This window comes from Eptatretus burgeri, chromosome 5, assembly GCF_056783735.1.
Source record: "Eptatretus burgeri isolate ZD-2024b chromosome 5, Ebu_testis_v1, whole genome shotgun sequence".
Lineage (NCBI taxonomy): Eukaryota > Metazoa > Chordata > Myxini > Myxiniformes > Myxinidae > Eptatretus > Eptatretus burgeri.
The window spans coordinates 53,463,374-53,479,742 of NC_140965.1; the positions used below are offsets into that span (position 1 = coordinate 53,463,374).

General features: G+C 42.9%; 1 protein-coding gene across 2 annotated transcripts in view; it reads left to right on the forward strand.

Annotated features, from left to right (window-relative positions):
• LOC147026445 (protein argonaute-2-like) overlaps positions 1-16,369 on the forward strand; it is a 222,418-nt gene that overhangs the window by 16,718 nt on the left and 189,331 nt on the right. Inside the window, exon 1 of one of the 2 annotated variants that reach the window (XM_085881865.1) lies at positions 8,452-8,665. The exons of the other annotated variant lie outside the window; for it this stretch is intronic. Within the exon in view, the coding sequence (XP_085737991.1) occupies positions 8,647-8,665 (19 nt within the window). The 5' untranslated portion in view covers positions 8,452-8,646. Of the gene's footprint in view, positions 1-8,451; positions 8,666-16,369 lie in introns of those variants that run through there. 2 annotated transcript variants of the gene reach the window in all.

The following is a 16,369-nucleotide window of genomic DNA, read 5'->3' on the forward strand; positions in this document are numbered from 1 at the left end:
GTTTATTTGCTCACAGACAGAAAAACAGCCAAACGAGAGATTGACAACACAAAAACTCCTCTCAACATACCACAAAACGCTGGAAGCCACGCCAAGTGTAGTGACTGCTATGAGACTTGGACTAACACTTGGTGCGTCCACTGCCATGTGTGAAAACTCATTCTCAACATTGAGGAATGTCTTCACTGACCATTGACGGTCCATGCGCCATGCACGCAAGGCACTACTGGTACGGCTGGCCTTCGAGAGAGACCTCACACGTAAATGCCTGAATGAATGGAAGGAGAAGGTCCTCACAAGATTCCACACCGAGACGCGTCGCCTGCAGCTCTTCTGACAGTGAGTGCAGCGGTATAAAAACTATACGAGGAGTTCAGATTGTGTGTGTGTGTGTGACTGCTGGCGATGCGTGTGTGGTTGTGGTTGCAGTGTGGTTGTGGTTAGCACCCGCCGTGGTCGGCTGCTTTGTACTTCTGATGTTTAAGTTAAATGTTGTGTTTGGTGCTTTGCATATCCCATATCTAGTGCTTTGTGCATAACCTTACCTCTGTGTTCTTGACTGCTTTAAATGCGGACTTTGTGGTATCTTCAGGCTGGTCGTATTTGCTGTTGATAGTTTAACGTGGTGATCGCAAGTCATAGCCTACTGTATCTTATTTCAAAGTGCACTGATTCTGGTGCCAACCTCCCCCGTTTAGTCATTGTATCTCTGGTATATTAGTTTTCTAATGCCAATTCTTGACAACACCTTGTATAAGTGCACCTGAATTGGTGGCAATTGTCTAATCATTGAAGATCTGCATTGTGAATGTGACAGTTTGTTGCGGCTCTCCTGCATTCGAATAAATTTAGGCCAAAAACATCGGAACATATTAAATCTAGCTGAGATCAATTTGGTTCATATGCGACGGCAACCTCAGTATAGATGTGTCAATGCTGCATGAATACAATAGTATACCGGGTTATCAAAAATATTAAATATAATAATTGTGCCCCCCCCCATCCAGTTCATATGCCCCCCTTAATACTGAGCCCTGGCTACGAGCCTGGAGTGCCGTGTCTTTGTGTGACGGTGTGTTGGGCTTTGGCATGTGCAAACCAGATACATGTAGCTTGGTGTGCATCTCTCTCCCATGAAGCAGTTCAGCAGGTGATCGTTGTGTTGTGGCATGTGAGTTTGAAGAAAGTCCGTTGTAAATGTTTTCCAGTCTTTCCCCTCAATGTTAGCAGTGAGCAAGCTTTCCTTGAAGCTTCGATTGAATCGCTCAATTTCCCCATTCGTTTGTGGGTAGTACACTGCTGACCATTGTCAGATATCAATTCTTTTGGGATACCTTCCCTGCTGAAGACAGTTGACAGGATCTTGATCACTGTTGTATAAGTGACCGAGGAGGTGAAGGCAATTTCTGGCCATTTGCTGAAGTAATCGATGAGAGTGATAGCGAAACAACAATCCAGTGGCACAGAATCAAAGGGCCCCACTATGTCGATTGCCAATTTCTCCCAAGTGACATCGGGATAAGGAACCGGCTGTAATGGTGATGTGTGTGTCACAGCTGTCTTGTGCTACCGGCAAGTAATGCAAGCCTTGATTGCGGACTCGACGTGCACGTCCATTCCCGGCCACAAGTACAGATTTCTTAACCGCTGCTTTGTCCTCGCTATGCCCTGGTGTGTATCATGCGCTAATTTGATGAAATGTGGCTGTAACGCCTCCGAGACAAGAAGACGGTGAGTACCTCTCATCACGCAGCCCGCTTGCAGTTACAGTTCAGTTTGCAATCTGAAGTAAGGAAGGAGATCAGGATCCAGGCATTTTGACATTTTCAGCCTGTGCTTTGAAAGCAATTCACGCAATTTTGTTTGAAAGGTGCAGGAAATACAGGCAGTTTGGAATTATTCAGCTATCACTGCAGTGAGGGTCGACGTGAGTGCGACAACCTCAACATCATCCTCCAGACTGGGCTCTGAAGTAGGTAGTGGAAGGTGAGACAAGCAATCAGCTGTGATGTTTTCAGAGCCAGGGTTGTAGTGAATGTCATAATTAAATGACAGAAGCCGTGCGGACCATCTGGCCAAACACATTCCACCTCTTCGCAATCCTTTCATGGAAAGCAGTGCAGTGAGAGGACTGGGGTCAGTGCATAAAGTGAGATGTCTTCCCCAGAGATAAGTCCTCCACTTCTCTGTTGCCCACACCCATCCAAGTGCTTCCTTTTCCCCCGTGGAATATTTTTTTCTGATTCAGTCAGCATTCGGGATGCAAATGTGATAGTTTTCTCTGTTCTGTCAGCATGAATTTGCGTCAGGACTGCTCCAAGGACATAATCGGAGGCATCAGTTGTCACAATGGTGTGTAGCTCTGGATCAAAGAAAGCGAGAGCTGGACTACTGACAATCAGTTCTTCAACCGAATTGAAACTTCACTGTGCTACGACTGACCAGGAGAAGGTGAATGGTCCACACAGTAATTCTCTCAGGGGTTCAACAACCGATGCATAGTTAGGGATGAACTTCGCATACCATTACGTGAGCCCGAGAAAAGAGCGCAAGCTCTGCACGTCTTTCGGTGGGGGTGCTTGTGACACCACAACATGGGCAAGGTCAGGTTTCAGTCCTGTGTGTGACACTGCATGTCCTCAAAATGACAGCTCTGTCTGTCTAAAGCGGCATTTTTAAAAGGTTCGGTTTCAGTCCAGCTGCATCGATGCACTGTAGCACCGCTCTGAGGTGTTTGTCAGGTGCTTCGGGAGTCCCACCAAAAACGATTACATCATCAAGGTAACACCGAGCTCTGGGTTTTTTTTTTAATGGCAGACATCATCCCCTGAAAACATCTTGGTGCTGAAGCAAGCCCATAAGGGATTCGTTTGTAGCGAAAGAGTCCCTCATTTGTAATGAAGGCAGTGAGGTCCCTGCTGTTCTCATGCAGTACAACCTGGTGGTACTTCACTTTGCAGATCCAATGTGGAGAAAAGTGTGCCGCCTCGCAACTCCTCAAAAATTTGCTCCACATGCCGAAGAGGATATCCATCAATCACCACCACTTTATTTGTTTCTCTTAAATCCACGCACAGACGAATCCCTCAGAATTAGAACATTTACTGCTAGAAATGGAACTGACATTACTGAAAGCTTTAACCATGACTAGACAGATCGAGTCGGCAATGGCGGAGACTCAGATCATAGGCCAAGGCACTGCTCGTGACAGACAGGCCACACACCCTGTTCAGGCACAGGATTCGCAGAGCAGCAAGAGACCCTTTCTACTCGCTGTGAGAGGGACTTCAGATGAGCGACATCAACCGGCTCAAGGGAAAACGTGTTATAGATGTGGATCTGTAAATCGCACAGCCAACTCCCATGGATGCCCAGTAAAGGATGCCCAGTGCAACAGCTGCAAAAAGAGAGGACACTTTGCTAAAGTATGCCGGGGCTCCAAACAGGTTCACAAAGTGATTGTCCCTAATGTGATTGTGTTGAGTGTAGATAATAGGGCTCGAGATGCTGATAAGATAATGTGCATTGTACAAGTTACTGCTGCCGGGGGAGAGCCGATGGACATTGAATTATTGATCAATACAGGTTCGGCAGTGTCAATACTCCCCGAATCCGTCGACCTGCAATGTTTCAATAATGTCACTGACTGAGCCAAAACTACACCTGGTTAGCCACCTGAAAAATCCGACACCGGTGCATGGTTGCCTGCATGCGGATGTGAACGTAACAAGATTTTGCACTGAACACCTCCTTGACTTCTCACCCTGAACCTTCTTCCTCATCACACCCTCGAGCGTCCATTCTTTGCACAACACCACAAGTCCCACAGCCCCCGACGCAAATCCCGATAACAAAATACAGAAAACACACAAAAATCACTTATCTTGTTCTAGCCGAGGGGATGAACATGCATTCGACAATATGAGAGAGGAAAGTGGGGGAAAAAAAAAACTTTCTCATTAACAAATCATTGCGGCCTGTTCCAAGTCAAGGCATAGTTCAACAGGCCAAAAAACATGGCGGCTTCAGACCCCCAGCGAGGTTACCGAGACCAGTGCTTCTCAAACTATCTGATGTGGCGGACCGGCAGGTTTTTTTTTCCAATGTGCCAGGGACCGGTACCATATTTGTGCCATATTATTATCTGTTTATGATCCGAGAAAATATTGTTTGAACATCCGTAGTAATATTAATTTATACCGGAAAAATAAAAATATATAATGAATATAATAAAAGTTTATATATATATATATATATATATATATATATATATATATATATATATATATATATATATATATATATATATATATATATATATATAGTCAATGAGTAATACAGTATTACAATATTTAAAAAAATATAAAAAAATCAAACGAGCAAAGCCTTCAAACATAGTTATTAGAAACATATGTATACTGGTATATAAGTAATAAAATGAAAAATTATAATGAATAAGGAAGGTTGAAAACATTATATATTTTAGTTATCTTAAACTCCAGTGAATAGAGACATTAAAAGAAAGATTGAAAGGAAATTGGTTACATTACATTGAAGACAACTTTGAAAATGTTGTCATGTTAAAATATGAAATTGATGATATAGGCATGTTAAATCCTTAACTTTTACTAATGTGAAAAGTGAGTCTGCTTCTTCCTTGTCAGCTTATCCAATCGTGGTCCAATTGAGGACAGTGCCACGCGCAATGGAGAATGAATATCCACACTATTCCTGTACTTTGTCTTAATGATGCTCATGGTTGAGAAGCCAGTCTCGCAGAGGTAGGTTGAAGGAAATGGAAGGAGAGTTTTCAGAGCAATTTCAGTAAGCTCAGGATATTCTGCTTTCACTTTTATCCAAAAAGAAGCAAGTGCTGTTGTAGTTTCGAAACTCCTCTTCAATCCTTCGTCAGCAGACAGCTCCAACAATTTATCCTCCATAGTGACACCTACATCATCTCTCAATGGCAGAAACGGATTTGGATCCATTCATCCCCTTTCCGTGGATCTTCTTCTTCTGGAAAGTAATGCTGAAAACGTTCTGCCAAATTCGTTAAGTGTTCTCTGATGACATTTTGTAGAGATGTAACATTAAGGTGTCCTCCTGCATCAGCGATGACTGCCGCTAATTGGTGAAACATGTCATAACAATCTCTTGACACTCGACTCTTCCATACTTCTAGCTTTCGTTTTTGTCCGTCGATCTTGTCCGCCATTGTAAAACACGAAGCCATCCTTCCCTGCATAGAGGTGTTGAGATCATTAAATATGACAAAGATATCAGCCGTGATGGGGGATGGGATAAAAAGATTTATTACCCTAACTAAAAAAAACCACAACACACCCCAGTGTCTTCCCACTAAACACAAGGAAGGGATCTATCTTCACATATACTTAACGGCATAACTGACTTTGGGACAAATGTATGTTTGGATGCTTACGGTTCCTAGAACCGTAACACGTGAATAACCTAACTACTGTTGGTATTATGAGTTTGTTAACCTCCGCCATCGAAGATCGGAGGTTACCGTTTTCACCCCTTTCTGTTTGTTTTTTTTTATTTTTATTTTTTTTTGTGAACAGTATTATGGAAAAACTCCTCGACAGATTTCGACGAAACTTGGTGGGGGGGATTAGGTATGGTCCAAGGATCATGCCATTAAATTTTGGACTTTGTCCAAAATCCAATATGGCCGCTATGGCGGCCATTTTGAAAAAATATTTGAAATTTTTTTTTGCATTTCTACTTGTTTTAAGTGATTTCCAACCCCCCCCCCCCCAAAAAAAAAAGAAATTGTTAAAGAGAGAAAAAAATTTTTGCAACTTTTTTTCAACAAAATTTCGATGTTTTTTGCATTTCTACTTGTTATAAGTGATTTCCAACAAAAAAACATGCCAAAATTATAATTGCGGCTGATTTTGGAACTTCAGGTGGATATAGCCACGTAAAATCAATTTCTGTCTCAAGAAATCTAGTTATGACGAATGAATTGAGTATGTAAAAGTTAAAAGTAAAGGAAAATTGCAAACTATAACTCTGTGAGCACTGTTGACGTCAAATTGAATGAATAGGATATCAGGTTCACTTGAGTGACCTCGCAGTATTGGCGGCGGAGGTTTTGCACTCTACCGAGTGCTCCCCCTCTAGTTTTAAGAAGTTTTTCTATAATATAAAGAAACAATAAGAAAATTTTCAAACTTTCATGACAACTGTACAATTATAATTACACCCATTTTGGCAAAACAAAAGAGTACCACCTGGCAACTCGTCTGAAATTAACATTATATTACCTTCACGTTCGGTTCTGGTATAACTTCCAATGTTGACAGACTTCTCTCTCTCTCTTGTATTTTGAATTTGTCGGCTTAAATATATTATTTTTCAAGATTTTATACATTTTCATTTTATACATTACATATTATATATTATGATAATGTGAAACTGGAAACTCGCCACCACCGCGTACCACCACTTTGAGTAGCACTGACCTAGGATACACCTCAAGACCCTAAACAGAGTGGTGGTCGAGGATATCGCCTGAAAAGGGATATATTTAAATAAGGCCGTTAATTATCTTCAAAAGGTGTGTTTTAATGAACCCAAACACCCAAATTTCATTCGTGCACTTCCTTGCAATTTTCTTCGTATGCATGTAAAGTTTCAGGCTGCTCGGTTTCATGGTTTTGGAGTTACTTCGGACGGACACACACACACACACACACACACACACACACACACACACACACACACTTGTTTGTGTCGTTGTAGGTTTTGAAACATGGATGATCGAATTCATCTTTTAACAAGGACAAATGTGTCCACGAGCAGCGTCCAAAAGGTTTTGTCAGCGAAAAAAATGAAATAAAAAAATAAAAAATAAAAAATAAAAAAAACAACAGCAACAACTTCCGATATTTCGTCACGTGCCTTGATTAAGCCAATACCGAAACGCGTCATAATGTATTTACGTATTTACAATATATTATGTATTTACGAAATAAATAATGTATTTACGAAATTACAATACGATAAATGGAATAATCTTTAAATAGTAACGTCAACTTTTCGAAACTTTAAAGCAAATGTCCGAATATATTTAAAAGTTCATGATAGACGCTCTCAAAAGGCACCGTCTATGTGAGGATGTGTACATGTGCTCAGTATTTAAGGAGATCCGGATCTTATATATACAAGAGTCGAGTCCAAGAGATTAAGGTTTTGTCTGAGGAAGAAGAAGAAGAAGAAGAAGAAGAAGAAGAAGAAGAAGAAGAAGAAGAAGAAGAAGAAGAAGAAGAAGAAGAAGAAGAAGAAGAACCTTGAGATTAAAGTTTTGTCTTCACAAGAAGAAGAAGAAGAAGAAGAAGAAGAACCTTGAGATTAAAGTTTTGTCTTCACAAGAAGAAGAAGAAGAAGAAGAAGAAGAACCTTGAGATTAAAGTTTTGTCTTCACAAGAAGAAGAAGAACAACAACAACAACAACAACAACAACCTTGAGATTAAAGTTTTGTCTTCACAAGAAGAAGAAGAAGAAGAACAACAACAACAACAACAACCTTGAGATTAAAGTTTTGTCTTCACAAGAAGAAGAAGAAGAAGAAGAAGAAGAAGAAGAAGAACAACAACAACAACAACAACCTTGAGATTAAAGTTTTGTCTTCACAAGAAGAAGAAGAAGAAGAAGAAGAAGAAGAAGAAGAACAACAACAACAACAACAACCTTGAGATTAAAGTTTTGTCTTCACAAGAAGAAGAAGAACAACAACAACAACAACAACAACAACCTTGAGATTAAAGTTTTGTCTTCACAAGAAGAAGAAGAACAACAACAACAACCTTGGGATTAAAGTTTTGTCTTCACAAGAAGAAGAAGAAGAAGAATAAGAACAACAACAACAACCTTGAGATTAAAGTTTTGTCTTCACAAGAAGAAGAAGAACGCCGAGCTCTCTACGAGCAGCGTTCGCTGCGCGAGACGCTGCTAAAAATGCGTAAGACTCGGACACAAGACTTCATGACTCATCCTTATAAGTTCAAAACACTCAGCTTGCCATTAATGTGTTATCTATCACAATTTTGCCAACCTTAATTCCTTTACAGGAAATACCTTCTGCGATGTGGCGTCGATTAAGAAATCTTTTCCGGCGATGTATAAATAAAATGCGTTGCTTTCTCTCTTATAGTCCTTTTTGCTTACTTTCCTCGAATATTGCAGATATCTTTTGAGTGATTATTATATATAATATATTCATATGTATATATATATATATATATATATATATATATATATATATATATATATATATATATATATATATATATATATATATAACGTCGCGTCTTGTGAACATATATTATAAACGCCATTTTATAGGTCAAGAACGCAGCATTTATTGAAACAGCATGAGGAAAGCGACGAAATTTCAAGTGACGAGTGATCAGTTTGGCGGGAAGCTGTGACGTCAGCGAGATGACGTCATTGAGGTTCATTCTCTCAGACAGAGCTCTGATGCGCATGTGCAGCCCGCGGCGCCGGCGAGGCGGCGGTTGTCGTTTCGTCGCAAAGCCAACAGCAGCTCAGTATCGGTGATCCTTTGGTTTGTGTCACATTCTCAGCTCCGCAGGAAAGGAACGCGACAAACAGACAAGATGTTTCAGGAACCAGAAGGTAACGAGCGACGTCTCCCGTGGATTTTGTTCTTGTTTAACCCGCCGTTCCGGAGATACACTTCATCGGCCGGGCCTTTTCTTTTTGGGCCTTTCATTCGGAACTCGTCTTTTCCCTCATTTTCTTCCCTCCGACACCACCCCCTCACTCAAGTTTCATTCCGATATTTTATTGATCATCTCCCTCTCCTCCACCTCCCCCTCCTCCTCGCTCCCTCACTGTTTTTCAATGAATCGCCGCATTTTGACCCTCGTGGTTTTATTGATGCTTGTGTTGAGGAATCGGATTGATTTGACTTGATTCTTCTTGCTGCACAGTCACCATGTGGCGACTCCAGTGAGATTGTCCAACGTACATCATTTCACATGTGACCAGGATACCGGCTTGTGATCCCGGATCGTTGTGATCGACGTCATCGGGCAATTTGGCTTGCACATATCTAAGAAATGAGTAGCCGGCTTAACGTCCCCCTCAAAGTACGGCCTCACCATGTCCTGCCACCACCAGTAGAGACTTCCGTTTCATGCTCGGATCTGCCGCTGTGGTGTCTTCCCTTGTTTTTATACATCCCACTCAGGGACGTCTGCTGTTAGGTTCGGTGAGTACATTGACTGGAGACTATTTAGATGGACAATTGTACTCGTTTCGAGTTTCAACAAGATGTCGGGACTACATTTTGGTCCCTCACGACGCCAGGTATTCACCAGTTGTTGTAACCACTCGAGTACCAGGGAGCATGTGGTTCATCTCGGAGAGCGACGTGCTGATGCATTTTGTTGCACAAAGGACTGACTTTTCTTTCGGGGATCGAATCTGCCCGGCAACGATGATCACAACACACCGCCGTTAACTTGTCATCACAGACTTGCAACTATTTGTATCATTTAACTGGAGATTGGTGTTGGGCAAACCGTGTCGTGCAATGCAACTACATCCCCTTCCGCTCTCCCACCCCAATTCGGTATTTAACCCCTGCAGTGAAATGCCACCCTCACACTGTTAGTCACTTTGAATATGCTGCACTTCCCGCACACGGCCGCTCTCCACACTGCCCGCACACGGCCGCTCTCCACACTGCCCGCACACGGCCGCTCTCCACACTGCCCGCACACGGCCGCTCTCCACACTGCCCGCACACGGCCGCTCTCCACACTGCCCGCACACGGCCGCTCTCCACACTGCCCGCACACGGCCGCTCTCCACACTGCCCGCACACGGCCGCTCTCCACACTGCCCGCACACGGCCGCTCTCCACCCTGCCGGCACACGGCCGCTCTCCACCCTGCCGGCACACGGCCGCTCTCCACCCTGCCGGCACACGGCCGCTCTCCACACTGCCGGCACACGGCCGCTCTCCACACTGCCGGCACACGGCCGCTCTCCACACTGCCGGCACACGGCCGCTCTCCACACTGCCGGCACACGGCCGCTCTCCACACTGCCGGCACACGGCCGCTCTCCACACTGCCGGCACACGGCCGCTCTCCACACTGCCGGCACACGGCCGCTCTCCACACTGCCGGCACACGGCCGCTCTCCACACTGCCGGCACACGGCCGCTCTCCACACTGCCGGCACACGGCCGCTCTCCACACTGCCGGCACGCGGCCGCTCTCCACACTGCCGGCACGCGGCCGCTCTCCACACTGCCCACCCGCGGCCGCTCTCCACACTGCCCGCGCACGGCCGCTCTCCACACTGCCCGCGCGCGGCCGCTCTCCACACTGCCCACGCACGGCCGCTCTCCACACTGCCCACCCGCGGCCGCTCTCCACACTGCCCACCCGCGGCCACTCTCCACACTGCCCACCCGCGGCCGTTCTCTACACTGCCCGCACACGGCCGCTCTCCACACTGCCCACCCGCGGCCGTTCTCTACACTGCCCGCACAAAAAAAAAACTTGGAGCCTGCACGCGGTCGCTCTCCGCACTGCCCCCCCCCCCCCGCGGTCGCTCTCCGCACTGCCCGTACGCGGTCGCTCTCCGCACTGCCCGTACACGGTCGCTCTCCGCACTGCCCGACGCGGTTGATTTGGATGCCTCTCACCATATGGTCGCATTGCACTACTATGGTCACTTGGAGGTTGCATGAAGAAATTTGTACATTTGTTGCTTTCAAGGCTTTTTCTTTTGTGTTGATGTGTTCAAGTGTTCAATCCTCTGTTACGTTGTTGATGTTTATATCATGTAAGCTCTAGAAAGCTGTTTATACATTGAAATCTCTTTATGTATTGAAACTGGAGCGAAGTCTATTGCGTGCCATCGCAAAACCACCTCAAGCAGAGTTGAAAATTGGCGAAAAGTTGCATCAGGAATGACCCAATCTCACATTTTCAGTATTTTTTTTTCCTTGGATTGTAATTTCAGTCAAGGGGTCTCTGCGGCCCTTGGAGTTGCTCGAGAGCCGACCCACGGCCCTCTGATGAGCTTGCATTTCCAGTTGTCTTTCTGTCTGTCTGATTCGCTCTCTTTCTCTCTCTCTTCTACTCCACTGAAACTTCGATAAATCATTCTCTCCTCTCCAGTAATCTATATAATACAGCCTCAAATGCTCGGTTTTGTTCACATCTGTTTGAATAGTTTTGAATGGTTGAACCTTGAATGAGACAGGCATTTTTGAGTGTTTATCAGCTTGTTTTGGACTAGCTATTCAGGTTAAGCCACAGCTCAGTCTAAACGTGTACGAGGAGATGTAATAACACTTCAATTGCTGCATAACCATGAAAGTGCTGCAATACTGGATCATTTTGAGCTGTTGTGTGTTTGTAACCGCTTGGATTTCTGTGAACACACCTTGATCCGCAAGGTTTTGAAACGAGCCTTTGATGGCTGCAGGGAATGCTGCTTGTGTTATTTGACCCTTGCAGTTTTACAAAAATATGATTTCCTTGTATTTTATTACACCCAGGTTGAAAAGCTTGTTCCTGGGTATACAGTAATTGCATGTTCTTTATTCAATGGATCACAATTACCTTCACCCGACGAAGCAACATTTAATGTCAGCAAACGTTCTCCCCGCAAGGAAGTTTGTCTCGTTGAAAAGTTCTTTTTTTTTCACCCCTTCCTAGTAGTCCGAGATCGAATGGATAGAACAAGATATCAGATCAAATACACTTTTGTTTCTCCAACATCTTGAATGGTATAGACGCTATGACAGGATTGATCCTATAATATGATCTGTTTCACTTTCAAAAAGAGTCGTATTAGAGGTGGTGGAAAGAAAATGTTCAAGCCATTGGCAAGACTGACAAACGTGTGAAAGTGAGCTTCTGTAAGAGGGTTTGTACATCTTTTGAATGACCGTATATACCACATATAAAGCACATGCATCCAATGAACTGCTTGCCTTTCCCTCATGTTTTGCACTGGTTTCAAGTCCGAGAATTTACAAGCTCTTGCGAGGAATTGGCAGGGTAAGTGTGTAGCAGAGGGGTCGGAAGGAATGATGGTCATTGATTTTGATTTTCTCTTTTTTGTTAGCCCTGCGCCCCCCTCCACCCATTCCCCACACAGTAGGAGACGGGGTTTTGAAATTGCTTGCCTGTCTGTGTGTCCGTCTGTCATGACCTGTCCGCTGCCGTGCAGTGCAAGAAGGCCTTTTTTTTCTTTTCTTTATGATTGAGCTTCAGTGTGTCTGTCCAGGGCATCCTTTGTTTTTCAACCATTTGAGCTTTGTCATCAAACAAACCCTTTGTTATGACACGATGGAGAACACGACTTATTCATTTATTTTTGGAAAGTTCAGTTTGAGTACAAAGTGGACGCATTTTGAGATGCTTTCTCGTTTTCTTTGTCTCGTTTGCATCGACTCAATTAGTCCGTCTGCTTGTTGAAAATGCGAAGTACTCTTGCTTGTAGTTTAAACAGCAGCGTGAAACGCCTGCATCGAATGGACAGGCATTTTTGTAGCTGTTTAATAGTCTGTTTGCATCGCTTCGACCATTTGGCTGTCAGTAATCGTCTCGTGTCCTAATTTATACTAGTAGGCTAATTGTCTCGCACCGCTTCCCACACCCACCACACTTCTTGCACCCTACCCTTCTAACCCTTTCATTCATGGCACTCGTTTGTCTCGTCTGCAAAATTGGTTTCTACGTATAGTTATTTTGCCGTCCGTTTTTATTTTAATTTTATTTTTAATCTGTCGAGTGCACTCATTCAAACATTGCTTTGCTTTCGATCTACCTGCCATGTTGCAAATGTGTCCCATGTGGCAGTTGATTTTGAGCGAGTACAAAGGTACCACGGGTCAACGTTCAGGTTGCGGCAACATCTGGGAGAGTAGCGAGTTTGCTTCTACGTATTTAAACCAGCAGTCCGTGTTTCACGTTTTTGATAATCGAACCACAACTTCAAAGTAGATTGAAATGCATTTGGAGGTCATAGATGTAGTGTTGTAAAAGATGTCTTGTACTGCTGTTATAACTCCAAACAAAAGTACATTGCATCTTCAACAAGGAGGTATTTTCAGTTTTTTTTTTTTAGCATTGGCAGTATCGGTCTTCACCGGATTTTGGTCTCATGTACACAAACACGATGCAGTGGTATCGGATTCGACTAAAAGCTTGTGCAGTTTTGTATTGTCGTTTCTATACACAGATCAGCCGTGAAATGTCCCTTTTCCCTTTCACCAGAATCTCTCCTCACCTCCCCTGTCTCCCATGGTGAGTCAAGTCCTTGTATAGCTTGGCAAATATCAAACGTTTTGCGAATTAAGTAACTTTTCTTAAGTGTTCTTCCCTTTAAGTGTTCTTCCAAAGAGAATAAAAGTTTTACACAGAGGGGTGCTTTATCATCTCCATCACTGAAGGTACATGGAGGTTATGTTTCCCCACCCTGTCTGTCTGTCTGTGTGAAGGATATCTCAAAAGGTTGTGGATGAATTTGGCCCAAACTTGGTGGACAGGTTGGGTGTTTGACAAGGACAAATTGATTCAAATTTGGTGAAAATCCAAAACGGGATCTGGATATGATGATTTTTTTTTTTAAGCGATTCGTCATAATTGAGAGATGGGGCCAAAAACGATGCATCGGACCATATCTCAAAATGTTGTGGATGAGTTGGGTAGACGACAACAACCAAACTGATTAGATGTTGGTGCATCGGACGTCATAATGTTGGTCCGATGCATCAGACGTCCTCTGCTTGGGGTTCACACTCATAGACCAGATCGGCATCATGGCTTGCACATTTACCGATGAGTCTTCTCGCTTGATATTCTCTACCTTACATACTATGGTTTTATGTATTTCATCGTTTATGTGAATGAAACAGAAGCATTAGTTCGGCTTTGAACCTGACATGCTTTTTGCTTATGACCTAGTTGAGGCTGTGCTTACCATTTAATATGGTAATTGCCTTTGTTGGTATTTTATTGTGGGTTTATTCAATACTGTATTTAATTTAGATTTTTTTCCCCTTCCTCCTCGATCTCCTTTAATTTGCTCTGCAGATATAACCTCACTCTCTTGACCACAGGTTCACTGTGAAACATCTTGGACCTGAACCCTGTTATTTGGGCTGTAGAGCACAACAGGGGTTGTTGATTACCTCTCCACATGAAGTATTTTGTCTTTTAATGGTATCACATGGTAGCAGTTATTAAAACCATTACCTTTTTATAGGAATTGTGAATGGGAAAAAGTTGGCTCTCATTGCCTCTGCCACCGAAGGGGGATGGTGGTTATGTTTCCCCCCTTGTCTGTCTCTTAGTTTGTGAACAAGATATCTCAAAAATAGTTGTCAACTGATTCAGACGAAATTTGGTGGGCAGGTTGGGTGTTTGACAAGGACAAATTGATTATATTTTGGTGAAGATCTGGATCTGGATACGAGAATTTTTTTGTGTTTCTTTACAATTGAGAGATAGGTCCAAAAACAAAATACAATAAACCCTCAAATATCATGGGGCAATTTTTTTTTATTTTTTAACTCTGCCTGTCTGGCATTCAAACAAAATTGAAAATCATTCCAAACAGTCAACTTACTATTTTTAGCCGTCATAAAGAACACAAACGGGCACAAATAACTAATGTAACACATTATATATGGTGGTGTAAAAGACGTTGCATAAACGGCGGTAAACTTCTGCAAAAATTTTTTCCCCCCACCTCCTTTAAAATCTTTTTTTTATTCTAATTTAACTGTATTCCTGAACACTAGAATACAAATGGCCTTTTTGGCACTTTCAAAAACCTTTCATTTTGCAATACTGTACTTGGACAAAATACGACGACATTTTATATCAACTCGACCAATCCAATAAATTTAGTTTGAAAAAGCTTCATGTAAACTAAATTTAATTTTGGATAATGTGTGCATTTTTACTTTTCAATAGCACTTGCACTTTCTGAATGAGATCTCACATTTCCCACAGGATGCCACAGAGGTACCAAATGCATCTTTGAACTGTCTAGTCTGGGTTTGATTCTCGACTCGAATATAAACCGTCTGATTGGGCCTTAAAAAAAAAAATGTTGACTTTCCGGTAACCTGACCTACTTCAATCATTCCTGCCAGCCCCAATTTATTTATTTTTTTATTTTTGCGAGAGTCGACTTTTTATGTCCACTGTGCGTGGCATTACTCTGTGCCATTGTTTATTGCTGTGATCTCAATAGTGAAAATTAGTGGCTTTTTATTTCAGTTAATGGGTCAGAAAGTTTTATTGACATTTTAAAAACATTTCACAACCCACCTGGGACACATCGATGGTGTCTTGTTCAAAGTCGGAAAATGGACGCTGGATAGGTATTCCTGACTTTGTACAAACAGTATCCACATTTTATTTTATACCAACAAATTCCACCTGTCGCTTCACTGACAGGAATACAAAGGACGAGATGGAGTGGGGGGGGGGGTGGGAGTGTGTGGAGGGGGAGAAGATGAAGGGGGGGAAAAGAATGGGGGGTTGTATAACAATTGCTATGTTTACAGATTATCCATATTGAAATGCATTAAGTTGGGGGGGCAGGGTGGTTTAAAGTTTATTATTTTGAAGAGTATATACTTCATAGATGCCCCCAAAAAGGGTGTATTCTGGAAAGGATCTAATATCTCAATATACAAGATTTTCAGGGATGATGAATGGGAGATTGGTCTTCTTCAATTCCTTCATATGTCCTGTTGAGCCATGTTAATGATGTGCCTTGTTTATCACAACGAAAACCAGCTTCAATGTGTAAAGGAAACCTTGCAGAGATACTAAATTGATGTCATTTAATCCTATGACTTGTGTACACAATACTGTTTTACCCCGAATTTGGTATCTCATAATGGACTTGTTTAAGTTCTTGATTCTATGTCTTTTCAACGATCAACATACACATACTTGTTGGAAAGATGTAGAATCTGAAATACTATACTGCTTCTATTTAAACATGTCCCCCCCCCCAAAAGATCCCGACCTACCTACCCCATTCATTGAGTATCATGTTACCGGAAACCTAACTTTTTTGGTTGGTTGCATGGGGGGTGGGGGTTTGGTGCTTTGCAGGTAGGTAGGGTTTTGCATCACATGGTGCATCATCCCTCAGATGGCCAATCAACTGAGGGCAAGTCTGCTCACATTAGTGGGTGGATGTTAAAATATCCCAAAGTATCCTTCTTGAAGAGAAGGCATGTTGTCACCCAACACCCTGAATTAATGAATTAATTACAAATGTATGCTGAAATCAGCTCCAGTCGAATATCAGGCCTCACTC